This window comes from Poeciliopsis prolifica, unplaced genomic scaffold, assembly GCF_027474105.1.
Source record: "Poeciliopsis prolifica strain line A6 unplaced genomic scaffold, Auburn_PproV2 SCAFFOLD002, whole genome shotgun sequence".
In the NCBI taxonomy this organism is placed as follows: Eukaryota; Metazoa; Chordata; class Actinopteri; order Cyprinodontiformes; family Poeciliidae; genus Poeciliopsis; species Poeciliopsis prolifica.
The window spans coordinates 23,930,250-23,942,697 of NW_026562377.1; the positions used below are offsets into that span (position 1 = coordinate 23,930,250).

Here is a 12,448-nt window from a genome sequence, read left to right on the forward strand (position 1 = left end):
TGTAAATGAACTGATACTGGAGATGAAGTTAAGTTTATTTGTGTAGCACATTTCAGCAGCAAGAAAGTTCAAAGTCCTTTACACCATAAAAACATCGTATAGTATCTAATTGTTACACAACCAAATAAACATTACTTTTCGTCAAGTGCCATCATCAAGCAAGTGTCAAATATATTGATCAATATTCCATTGACTACTAATCAAAGGCAACTCTAAACAGATGGGTTTTAGAGGAACTCAGGTTGTTTTTCAGGAAGTTTTTTTTTTTTAGACTTATGTTAAACAAGTCTAAAAAAAAAAAAAGGAGACCTTACAGTTCTCTCAAATTATCTAAATATGAAAGCAGTAAAAACATAATTAAAATATGTCAAGTTTGCTTCTGGTTTGGGCCTTTAAAGTTAGTTTGATTGGATGGGGTTTGGACACAATGTCTGCGTTTTTACGACAAATGTCAGCAAGACTTTTGTTGATAATGTCGAAAAAGGACAATTTTGCACTTGCTGTATTTCTGTTATGGAAGAAATAAAATTAAGATCACAGGTGAGCACGTTTGTTCACGTGATAAGTCATTAAAACATGGCATGCCATCATCATCCTACCACTTCCTGTCATTTTCTGCTTGGCTTTGACGGTGGTACTGTCTGGTTGTTGATCATGTGATGCAGAATAAATGTTTCCATTGCAGTTTTGCAGAATAAACCAAAACTTTTCATCAAAACAACTACAGTTTTTCCAAAATTGCCATGCTTCCATTGAACAAATTTATTTTCGAAATGTCAAATTGCACAATTCTGCACACAATGTCTGTGGATTTTGTTCAGGCCTGTTCTCCTGTAAAGCGGTATGAATACTTTTGCAAAGCACTGTAATGAAATATAACAAATTGCTAAGAGTCTGTGCAAACATTATTGATCCAGTAAATGCGTAATTAGTTATGAATTTCCCTTGGCCATCTGTTCTTTTTTCGTCTCTCCCATTATGAGCCAGATTTGACTTCTGTTTACAATTAAAGGCTCAAAAAATATAGATTTGCATTATTATATAAATATTTCCACTAATTGGCCTTGTTTGTACCGTAACAAAAAAGAGAGCATACAATAGACCCCACAGTGTGACACTTTTATACAATATTTTAAACTGTTGTGAAATTGTGAATTCTAATTCATTTATAATTTTTTTCTTGAACAGCCCCTCGTCCTGCCCCCCAGTGTGAAGGAGAACGTCCTGGACTTTGGCGTCCGCAGCGCCACTGACACCAGCAGCATCATATTTGTGGTGGTCAACAGCAACCCCATCGAGGTGAGCAACCCCGTGACCTGCTGACGTAACGATTGCGACATTTTGCGGGTGTTTTTCCAACCAGGTATCCGCCTCCCTCCCCGGGCACAGGCTCCAGTTTTTGTGCTGAAGTTTGTTGTCCAACGTCCCGTTGTGTAAGACATGTCTAAATAAGCCTTTTAGATTTTCCTGCTTGTGCTTTTCTATACTACCAGCCCAGTGCAATCCGTGTCGCAACATATGGGTTTGTGCCAACATCCCCACTCCTGCACTACTCGCTGATAAGTTGCAAGGAACATGGAGTACATTCACGCATTGTTCTGCGAAACAAATCACTGAATCCCTCGTCCATAATCATTCGGTTCTGTGAATCGTGTCCCGCAGCTGGAGATAAAGTCCTGGCTGGTCACCGGAGACAGCCTCTTCATGGAGCTGCTGAAGACGGAGAAGGGGAACACGACAGCAGCCCTGAGTCGCCTGCAGGAGCTGCAAAACGCCTCAGCCTCGCATCACAAAACAGTGAGTTTCCTCAAACGTTGCCCCAAACGATATATCTGGAAGCTTCTGGAGGCTTTTCATTCCTTCACAGATTCCCTCTGGAATCAGTTTGGTTTGACCTCTTCTATTTGTTTTTTGAGATAAAGCGTTATTGATCCGATCAATAACAATACAAGCCATGCAAATTACAGGACCTTGCAACAGCAGTTTGACATTGTGACACATTGGAACCACAGGCATGAGTGAGTGATGGAGCAACACTAAGCAGTGCAGTAATTGTGAAGTGGAAGGAAGATGTCAAGTGCTTTAGAAATCTGTTTGCAAAAAAAAAACTGAAAAGTGCATTGTGTGCTTGTATTTAGCCTCTACCAGCTGTATGAGTCAATAAACTCCAGTGTTTAATGCTTGCTACATTTTTTTCAGTGGGATTTACTCCTTAATTTTGAGTAGGCCATTCTAACACATGATTATGTTATGACACAAATAACTCAGTTATGGCACTGATTGTATGTCACCATGGTAAATTGGAGCCATTTTAGATGGCAGGTGAGGGGAGTAGATTCCTCTCAAAAAACTCACATTTTGAGATTAATCTCAGAAATTCTATTAGAAAAACTCAAATTTCCGAACTCAAAAAGTCAAACATTTTTTGAGAGAAAAACTTAAGACAATTTGAGATTAATCTCAGAAATCTTCTACAAAAAAACTTAGAAATGTCTAATTTAAAAAAAAAGTTTAAAATTTGCTAGAAAAATTAACATTGAAGCTTCAAAAGTCAAAATCATAGAAATGTTTGAGTTTCAAAAGTCAAAAACTTTCCACTTTTGAAACAAAAAATTCCCAAAAGTTGAAAGTTTTCCACTTTTGAACTTTCCAGGATTTTTTGAGAAAATGTTCAAACTATTTGTTAGAAATTTGCTCCTTTTTTGTTCTGTCCTTTTTGGGACTAAGAAGCCATTTCTGTCATGTTTGCAATTTATTTTTAACATGTTGGACCTCGTGTGAAGTTTCAAGTCTTTTCAGGATATTAGCTAATATTAAACCTCAGATCTGTATCGGTATCGAAAGTGATCGATGCATCCCCACTCTTTATGTGCTGACTCCTACCTACATCCACTTCTTCTGAAGCTCCCTCAAATTCTTTAATAGATTTTTTGGAGACACTACAATCAGAGGTTTTTATTAACTGTAATCCATAATCATCAAATTTACAAGATATGGAGATAGAAAAATCAACTTGTTCTAATTTTTTGAGCTGTACTTTTCATGATTGCAATGTCATACAATGTGAGTATAAAACCTGTATGAAAACAGTGTAAAAGAAACAAAACAAGCAAATGGACTGACATGCATGTTACACAGCTGCAGTGGTGAGGCTGTTGTGACTGATAGACAGCACTGTGTTATCTGATAGCGGTGTTGGTCTGCTTCCTTTTGAGATGAACAACTTGTGACTACAGAAGTTCACTTCCACTGAAACTGCTTACTGTCAGCGCTGCAGTTTCTGCTATGCAAGAATTTGACACAATTCAAAGCACTGCTTTACTGGAATGGATTTCTTATTTTTCCTCTTAATGATTTGAATGTAACAATATTTAAGCCGGCGGTTTCCGCAGCTCAGTTTACAACAGCAGCTTCTGTTCTTGTGTTCAGTTGCCAGTGAGGGAGAGGATTGAAAATAAATGTGAAATTAAAAGATGTCAACATATTTCACCTGTAATGACTCTTGGTAAAAGTCCAGATGTATTTACTGCTTCAGTTGCTTTTTTTATGCAACAAATTATGAGAAAAGCCTGAAGTTACATTTATTTTTAATCTCCTGCATCAGTAAAACTACAGATAAGCTTTTAGCTGAGAAATAGTTTAGCCTTCCCAGGAACTGTGGTGCTACTGGACATGGTCCAGTAGGGATTTTTAACCAAAAGGTACAGCTTGTTCCTGTGGAAGATGAGAAAATAAATGGTTTCAGACCAATAAATTGAATTTTAAAAAAGTTACATGTTTTCTAAAAGTAGCCATGGTTGCGTTCTTGCGGAAAACTACTTCTGAGAAATGCTTATTAGTCTACAGTACTACCATGCACTAATGGAGGGGGATGCATTACATGTACACGTTTATGTGTGAACTATGCATCATTTCTGTCGATTTCACAATTTTGCACTACTTTTTTGTTGACCTAGTGCATCAAATTTCAATAAAATACAATGGAGATCGTCGTTTAAGGTGACAAAACGTGAAAAACGAGCAGAGGTGAAAAAAACCTTTGCAAGGCAAGATTGAAAACAATGAAAGTCTCTCTGTTGTTGTCACTCGTAAAAAAGGATTAAGAAGCCCAAACATTTCTGTCTTTAGTGCTGACTAAAGTGATGTGTAAATATTTTTTTAAATAACAACTTTTGTTACGTCACAAAAAGGAAAGATTACGCGATACAATGTCATAATCCTACCTCACTTTCCCAGAAAGAAATAATCATCCCTTCTTGTGTCTTCAGGTGATTCTAGCATCTGGCTATTATGCAGCTTTCAGAGTGACATTAGTCGCCAAGGCGCTCGAGGGCGTGTACGATGGAGCCATTCACATCACAACAGATTATGAGGTTGGTTGTTTTTATTTTAGATTTTTAGGGAGAAAATGGCAGCTTAAGTCATCTCTCAAGTTCTCTTTATTCTGTTTTTTTTTTTATGGTTTCAGATATTGACAATCCCAGTCAAAGCTCTGATCGCAGTGGGGACATTAAACAGCTCACCCAGGCACATCGTGTTGCCACCTTCGTTTCCAGTGAGTAACAGTCAGGATTTCTCGCAGGTTTGACTCACAAAAAGGGTACGCCTGAAAAGATTAGTCGCATTAATTGTGATTAATTGAAATAATCATCAACTAATTTAGTAATCGATTAATCGGTAACTGGCGTTTAGGCTACAGAAAAAGTCCTTTTGTGATATGCTTTTCCGTCATGTTGTGCTTGAACTCATTCACAAAAATTGTGAATAAGTTCCTTTTTTTTTTAAATCAAACATTTTGCTTGATTTAAGAAAACGGGCTACAACAATTAATCGGACGAATCGGGATGAAATCGATTTTGAAGCTGCCGACAATTCAACAAATTAAACAAGAGCAGCAAGTAAACTGAAACCGCACAAAAATATAAGCAATTTGCCCTTGAGATTAAAATAAACCCTTCTTTGTCTGTAAATACAATCACGTTTTGCTATGAATTTAATTAGTAAAAAAAATACAATCAGCTCAGTCCTACGCTGTATTGATGAGTTGAGCAGAAAGAACCGAGATTTTCACATGTTGTAATTGTTTTTTAGCTGCAGATTTATAATTTGATACTACTAATTAAATGTTCACTAAAGGAGTGCTGTTACTGCATTTTAAGCAGTTAAATGCTTTTTTGTTTTATAAGAAAAGGTTGAATTGTTTACTTGCATATTCTAATGTATTTCTACTATTATGTAGTAAATGCTTAAGTGGCTAAATGAAAGATCGGCAGAATGTGACAATTTTAAATCTGATTTATCAATTAATTGTCAGAAGAATCAATCAAATAATCGATTACTAAAATGATTTTTTCAGCCCTACAGTAGGTTTTGGCTGTGTGATGCGAGTCCCGTATCTTCCATTGTTCCCTCAGGGAAAAGTTGTTCACCAAAGCTTCAACATCCAGAGCTCCTTCACACAAAAAGTCCGGCTGCAGCAGATCCAGTCACTGACGGAGGACATCAGGTTTTATTACAAGCGTCTGCGCAACAACAAAGATGAGCTGGAGCCAAGACGAAAATCCAAGGTAGAAAATACTCCTCGGGATTTGAAATTGATTCTTTCATTGTTGTTGTTGCTGCTGTGGACGTAAACCTATTTTTAAGTTTACGTCCAAAAGTTATTTATTTATTTTTTTCCCATGTTTTCCAGGTGGCAAATATTTATTTTGACGCCAGCTTGCAGTGTGGTGATCACTGTTATGTGGGCCTGCCATTTGTGCTTAAATGTAAGTTTGGTGTGTTTGTGTGGCGTTCAAAGCTCACACAACTGACGCTCAGATAGATCGGCTTTCTGTCTCCATGGGGAAGCGGGATCATGTTGGCATCACTCATGCTGCGCAGTGATTTAAAAAGCGAAAGTGTCACTTTATTTTCCTGCTTGTAGTAACTACTGCTGGTAGGGATTTATATCTGTAGATCTGGCTAAAATGCACTTAACTTGGTGACTGAATGTAAATCAGAGCTCCAGTTTATTACGTCTGTCCTCTACGACCTTTCCTAAGCTTTTAATTTATCTTGGGTTTTACACATTCTGTATTTATCTTTAATGAGTTTTCTCGTCCTTTAGCAAATGTTAGCCTTTTTTTTCCAAGTGTAACTCTGTTTCTCTTCTTTTTTTCATCTCGCAGCTGAATCCAAGCCCCACGGTCTGGTGTTGCAGGAGGATATCTGGGATGCTGACGTAGACCTTTATCAGAAACTCCTCAAACGATGGAAGGAGATCAAAGAGCGCTCAGGACACAAGTAATCATCTTTTCTGTCCCTCTTGGATGTTGCGAAGTTTGTCGGTCATTGTTGCGACTTAAAATTGCTGATTATGTGGCCCTGGGTTTTTTGTTTTGTTTTGTTCTTTTATTTAGTTGCAATTGAAGTTGCAAATTTTGTTATAAGCTTTATTTCTGCTAAAACATTGTTTAAAAAAAAAAAGAGTTGGAGTTGCTGCACATATTTTTTTAAACAAAGTAGACAAGTCTTTAGCATGGTTAATGTTTAAAATGAAAATACATTTTTAAGTCCCTTCTTCAGGGTGTGTGCATATACTTATACTTTGTTTCCCCCTGAAGAATCGAAGCCATCTTCGAAGTCAACACAGACCTCCAGAAGAACATCGAAGCTAAAGTCACGGCCCATTTGACCTGGCCTTCACTCGTCAACTCCTCACAGAGAATCATGTTCCCCCTGACAAGCACAAACAGCTCCTCTGTGAGTTGAAGCCCTCCGTTTCATGACACATATGGAGGATTATCTTTTAGTGTATTTGATCTGAAGGAAGCTTATGTTTCTGTTACAATGCAGGACGAAGAGGTGATCCTGCAGAACCCTGCAGACGTCCCCGTCTACGTCCAAGTTCTCCCACTGGCGCTTCTTCCCAACCCTTCTGTGTTTTCTGGAAAGCTGGCCGACAGGTGACTAATCCTTTCAACCCTACAGGATCTATTCTCTGACCATTTCTCCAACTTGTTGTCTGTGCTCTAAACGTTCAGGTTGCCATTGGGAAATTTGTCCAGTATCAACATTGACACAAGCACATTCGAGTTCCAGGTTCACAGAAACCAAGTGAGCGCTGCATGATCTACTGGTTTCCCTCCTGCTAATCGTAGCACTGCTGAGGCAGCATGAGAAAGCTGTTAGCAGCTAACAGCCTCTCTTGTTTGTGTGGCAGACGTCCCTAATAAAGAGCAGCTCAGGGTTTGTCGAAGGCTCAACCAGACCCTTTGTCTACAACCTCATGCTGCTGCCTGGCGAAGTGAAGTCATTCAGCGTGAGGTTCACGCCCGTCAGAAATCACAGCGTCTCTTCCCTTCTCATAGTCAGGTAACCATATCTACTGAAGTCCAGAGAGCTGTAGCCTCACTGCATACAGTGGCATGTTTATCCTCTGGATGCTTTGGGAATGCGTTCAGGAACAACCTGACGGTGATCGACACGATCGTGCTCCACGGACGCGGCACGACGGAGAGCCTGAAGGTGGCGGGGAAGCCTCCGGGGCAGGGCAGCTCGCTGAGGTTCAAGATGACGGAGGCGCTGCTGAAAGACTGCACAGAAAGTACGTCCGGGTCTCTGGGAGTGAAGCTGAGAGAGAGTTACATGGCATCTGACACTGTGGAACAACTGACCCTTTACCTGCCCTGCTGAGTGTGTAATGCAAGTTACAAGCTTCAAAGTCTCTTGGACTTATTTACAAAAATTCTGAAATGGTTCCTTCTGAAAAAATCTGAAATATGTTTTCCCCATATTTCACTTCAGTTAAGAAAACTGGGGCTGAAATAATTGATTATTAGGATAATCGTCAATTAATTCAATAGTCAATTAGTTGTTTGGTGGAGTATATAAATTGGGGAAAAAGGGACATCTGCTCAAAGTACTGAAAATAGACATTTTGCATTTAAGATAAAAAAAAAACCTTCTTGTCTGTAATCATGTTCTACCGAGACTCTTTTAGTGGCATAATTTTAGCTTCGCCTGGTTCAAATTCTATAAATGAATAAAAAATAAATATTAATCAGGTTTTGCTTTCCAATTATTATTAGTAGTAGTTTTTTAATCCAATTGTAAGAAAAATAGAATAATCGATTATGAAAATGACGATTAGTTAAAACAAATATTAGTGACTATAGGCAATATGACAAGGACTTATTTTTTCTAAGTTTGTGAAAAGTACTTTGTGTGTAAATGTGTTGTGAATTTGCCCAAACGAAAGTCCCTTTGAATGAAACTGAGCTCATAATTTTCATGAATGTTTAAACACGGTATTTAAAAAAAGAACTGCTCAGTTACACATCGACCGCGACTTACAAAAGTTTTCAAAGCATTCCCACAGCATGATTCTGCCGTCACCTTCCGTTCTTATACAATGTTAGAAATACACAAGCAGCATCCCCCACCGGTTTCACAGTGGGGGATGCTGCATTCAGGATGCTTGGTTAAATCGGACAATATGTGGAAAAGTTCAAGCGGTAGTGTGAGTAGTTCTGCAGTAACTCAATATAAATGTTGTCATAGCGAAACGGCAGGTGGCCCGGGACTTGAGGAGCGTCAGCAGACATGCGTCTCTTTTCACGCACGTTTGATCAAATACAAAGAATGAAAGCAGATAATGTGCTAAAGACACACAATCTAACACTTATGAGTCATTAATATCTTATCTGTGTTGATAAATTCACTAAACATTTTTTTAGTCAGTATTATTCTGACGGTTAATTTTAATCAGGTTTAAAAAAAAATGTGAAATGTGGCACTTTCTCCAGATTTTTTATTCAGCCTTTCGTACACAATATTTGAAATAAAAAATACTTCTGCTTTCTGCTTAGGGATCAGTTATTTTTTAATTAACCAATTAATAATCGGATAGCAAAAAGTAATTAATGGGATTTTTTTTTTTTTTTTTTTATTGACAGGATTTAAACCAGGTGAAGCTAAAACTATTGACCTTGAGCAGTTTTGGGAAAATGTAATTTACAGACAGAGATTTTTCATCCTAAATACAAAACTCTTCTTTCACCAAATAGCCTTTTTTTGGAGTCTGTATACTGTACTAAAAATTAATTACTAAATTAGTTGATGGTTATTATAATATCTCATCCCGATTATCCGTTTCAGCTCTATTTAAAGTGAAATACGGGGAAAGAGATGGCCTTTTCCCAATCTATGGCTGAACAATGTGTCACAAATGCCCTTTTTAAAATTCCAGTTAACAACTAATCGATTACTAAATTAGCTGACAATCATGTCAGTAATCAATTAATCATGCTTAATTGTTTCTTCCCTATTATAAAACCAACCAAGGTCAGAGGCTTTTATATCAACTTTAAATATGTGGTTTGAATTTAAAAGGGCAACAAAGCTGTTAAAAGCTTTGTTGCTTTTAACACCTTTGTTGCTTTTAAACTACCAAACTACCTGATCTTTGCCTCTGAGATGCATATCTAGCTGAACACAGTGAACCTGGAGAGCTTGAGGCGCCTTCATCGTTGTCCAGGCGTTTTCTCCCTTCACACAAGGAGCCGCCTGAGTAGTCTCTGCCCTATGGCGAGTTTGGCAGGTTTCTAACAAAGGGAAAGCACCTGACTGGGCCGGCCTGGTTTTTAGCCAATCAGAGCAAACTGGGTTGGTTGAAAAACAAACACCAACTTTTGAGTCAGAAAGTGACGCGGAGGAAGGGCAAACGTGTGATGGAAAAACACTGTTTCTTTAGCTCTAAAGCAATTAATTAGCCTTGGCTCGTTCCCACAGAGAGTTGGAATAAAACAGCTTTTTCTTTTTTTCACTTTGTTTTATTTTTATTAACCTTCGATTCGTTCCTTGTTCCAGAAATAAAAGTTAAGGAGCCAAACTTTACTCTCAAGAGAACCTTCAGAGTGGAGAACACTGGCCTGCTCCCGATCACCATCAAATCGGCAGAAATCAACGGCCAGGCTTGCGAAGGATATGGATTCAAAGTTGTCAACTGTCAGGAGTTCGCACTTAAGCCAAATGCTTCAAAAGACATCATCATTCTGTGAGTGATCAAAACTGTTTGTCTTACTCTTACACTGGCAAAAAAGAAAAAATAATCTATTTTTTTAAGTTATTAATATTTTACTTTACATCTTATCAGCCAGTTTTGTTGTGGTCTATTTCAAACAGATTGCATTATATTGATGAGGTTTTATGCAGACCACTGAACTCTAATTGTCTTTTTAACAATCATTTTGACCAATCTATGTGGGTAAACGGGTGTAATGATAATAATGGATGTTTAATTAAAGTCTCTGCTTCTGGTATGTTCATCATGTCCTGCACGCCTTGTTTCCAGCAATTAGTTTCCAAATTAAAGGGCCATATGTACTAAACACATAATTTAAAAACTGTTAAATCAATAATCGCAAGCGTACTGATTTTACCCATGATGACACATGCATCAAACTCAAGGCGCAGGGGCCAAATCCGGCCCGCAGTATGATTTTTCACATGGACCTCTACACTCCAGACATCAAATCTGTCAGCCCCACCAGTTTGTCATGATTCCACAATTGTGGAAATTCACGGGAAATCAATAAACCCCTGCATTCTTTCACTCTAATACGTAACCCTGACCTTATTGGAAATTTTCCGCAAGAAATGATTGAAAACATCCCATTTAAGTGATCGCTAACTCCCACCTGTGGTTGGTGGAATTTCTTACTTTCATTTCACTTCTTCCTCTCCATCACTTGATGAAGTTACTGTCTGCGATCGAGTCGGCGATTAACAAAGTCTCATTTAAGCCTGTCGCAATTAATTAATTAATCGCATGCTAAGTTCGAACGAGCTCAATAATTTCCATATTTTTAAAGGGCAGTTTTGTTAAGACTTCATAATCCATCTTTTTAATGTGTGTGGTTTCTGTTTCCATTTTATTTCTTTTTTGCTCGTTTTACTTTGAATATTTAAAATATCTGTTCCGTACAAAATTTAAGTTTATTGCTCTTTGAGGGGTTAAAGGTACATCATCACACCTTTTATTAAGATATTATTCGAAAATGCTCTCAAAACAACAATATTTTAGTTTATCGCCATAGTTATTTGGAAAATTTGTCATACAGCAAAATTGATCATGTCAAAATTTAACGTCATAAATTAGGGCAGATATTGCATATTTCTTTGCAAATATTTCTAAATTAGCTCCACAAAATCAGAAATTTTTGTGAAGAAATCAAAAAAAACAATCCTGGAAGGACAATGTGAGAAACCTTTTAATATTTAATTTTAAGCAAAAGCTCTTCATTAAAAATGTAGCCGCTCTAATGAATTTTATCAATTCATTCTGGCACAAGCAGCCCTTTAAGAACATTCATGATCCTGATGAGGCTCAAAATGAAAATGAGTTTGACAGTAAAACCAAAACGCTGCATCTAAGCAGTTGCATTATACCATTTGTTGACGTTGCCGCGGCGACTCCATTTCATTCTGAAAGCGAAGAAATGTGGATACGTCTGAATAGCCAGGAGAGAGCGACACATGGCTCAGTTCGCCGTCGTGCGTAGCCTGACGGGATGCAGACGGATGAGTTTCGGTTCCGTCTCTGCTTCAGGTTTACACCCGACTTCACCTCGTCCCGAGTGATCCGGGAGCTGAGACTGGTGACCCGGGGCGGCTCGGAGTTCGTGTTCGTCCTGAACGCCTCTCTGCCCTACCACATGCTGGCCGCCTGCGCTGAAGCCCTGCCCCGACCCAGCTGGGAGCTCGAGCTCTACATCATAGTGTCCGTCGTCATGAGGTGAGGGCGACTCCGTCTGCGTCAGATGACTTTTACTTTGAGCCTTTGCAGACGCCTCATGGTTTCCCCACCCCCCCATCTCTTTTCTTTCCAGCTCCATGTTTCTGTTGGTGATAGTCGCCGCCTACCTGGAGGCGCAGAGCATCTGGGAGCCTTTCAAGAGACGCGTCTCGGTGGAGTCCAACTCCAGCATGGAGACGGGGAAGCCGTTTAGCTTCATGAAAATTGTCCCAATTCACAGAGATTTAAAGTAAGTGACGGGGGGGGAAAATGTCTTTGATTCACTATTTTATATTTTATCAATAAAAGAAAAAAATCTCACAAATCCAAATCGTACTCTTGTAATACCCAATCTCAGCTGCAGCTGCAGGATTTCATGCATCCAAGCAGGAGCTGTTCCTTTGAAGAGAATATCTCCAGGCATGACTGGGTGATTTAGATGCATATTTCTGTGGGTCAGGCGGTGCAGTTTGGCTCCCAAAGAGAAACGGGTGTGTCCCCATGTCTACAAAGAACACTGATTATAGACTCATTACTGTCCACACCCTCTCAGATGTGGACAATGATGTCCTGCAACACTCAGATATCCTGGCCTGTTACTGCTACAAGCATTAAACTCACTTGAGTCCACAAAATGTACAAGAAGTTAAATGCAGTAAAAAGAAATCT

The 12,448-nt window shown here is 38.7% G+C and overlaps 1 protein-coding gene across 3 annotated transcripts in view; it reads left to right on the plus strand.

Moving 5' to 3' along the window:
- The window catches only part of tmem131 (transmembrane protein 131), a 33,979-nt gene that overhangs the window by 14,636 nt on the left and 6,895 nt on the right, over positions 1-12,448 (plus strand). For all 3 annotated transcript variants that reach the window (XM_055019976.1, XM_055019968.1, XM_055019986.1), the window contains 15 exons: positions 1,189-1,299; positions 1,663-1,797; positions 4,269-4,373; positions 4,469-4,555; positions 5,415-5,567; positions 5,693-5,768; positions 6,171-6,285; positions 6,606-6,744; positions 6,838-6,947; positions 7,026-7,098; positions 7,205-7,356; positions 7,446-7,588; positions 9,853-10,039; positions 11,594-11,779; positions 11,874-12,029. In XM_055019976.1, the coding sequence (XP_054875951.1) occupies positions 1,189-1,299; positions 1,663-1,797; positions 4,269-4,373; positions 4,469-4,555; positions 5,415-5,567; positions 5,693-5,768; positions 6,171-6,285; positions 6,606-6,744; positions 6,838-6,947; positions 7,026-7,098; positions 7,205-7,356; positions 7,446-7,588; positions 9,853-10,039; positions 11,594-11,779; positions 11,874-12,029 (1,928 nt within the window). The remainder of the gene's footprint in view (positions 1-1,188; positions 1,300-1,662; positions 1,798-4,268; positions 4,374-4,468; positions 4,556-5,414; positions 5,568-5,692; positions 5,769-6,170; positions 6,286-6,605; positions 6,745-6,837; positions 6,948-7,025; positions 7,099-7,204; positions 7,357-7,445; positions 7,589-9,852; positions 10,040-11,593; positions 11,780-11,873; positions 12,030-12,448) is intronic.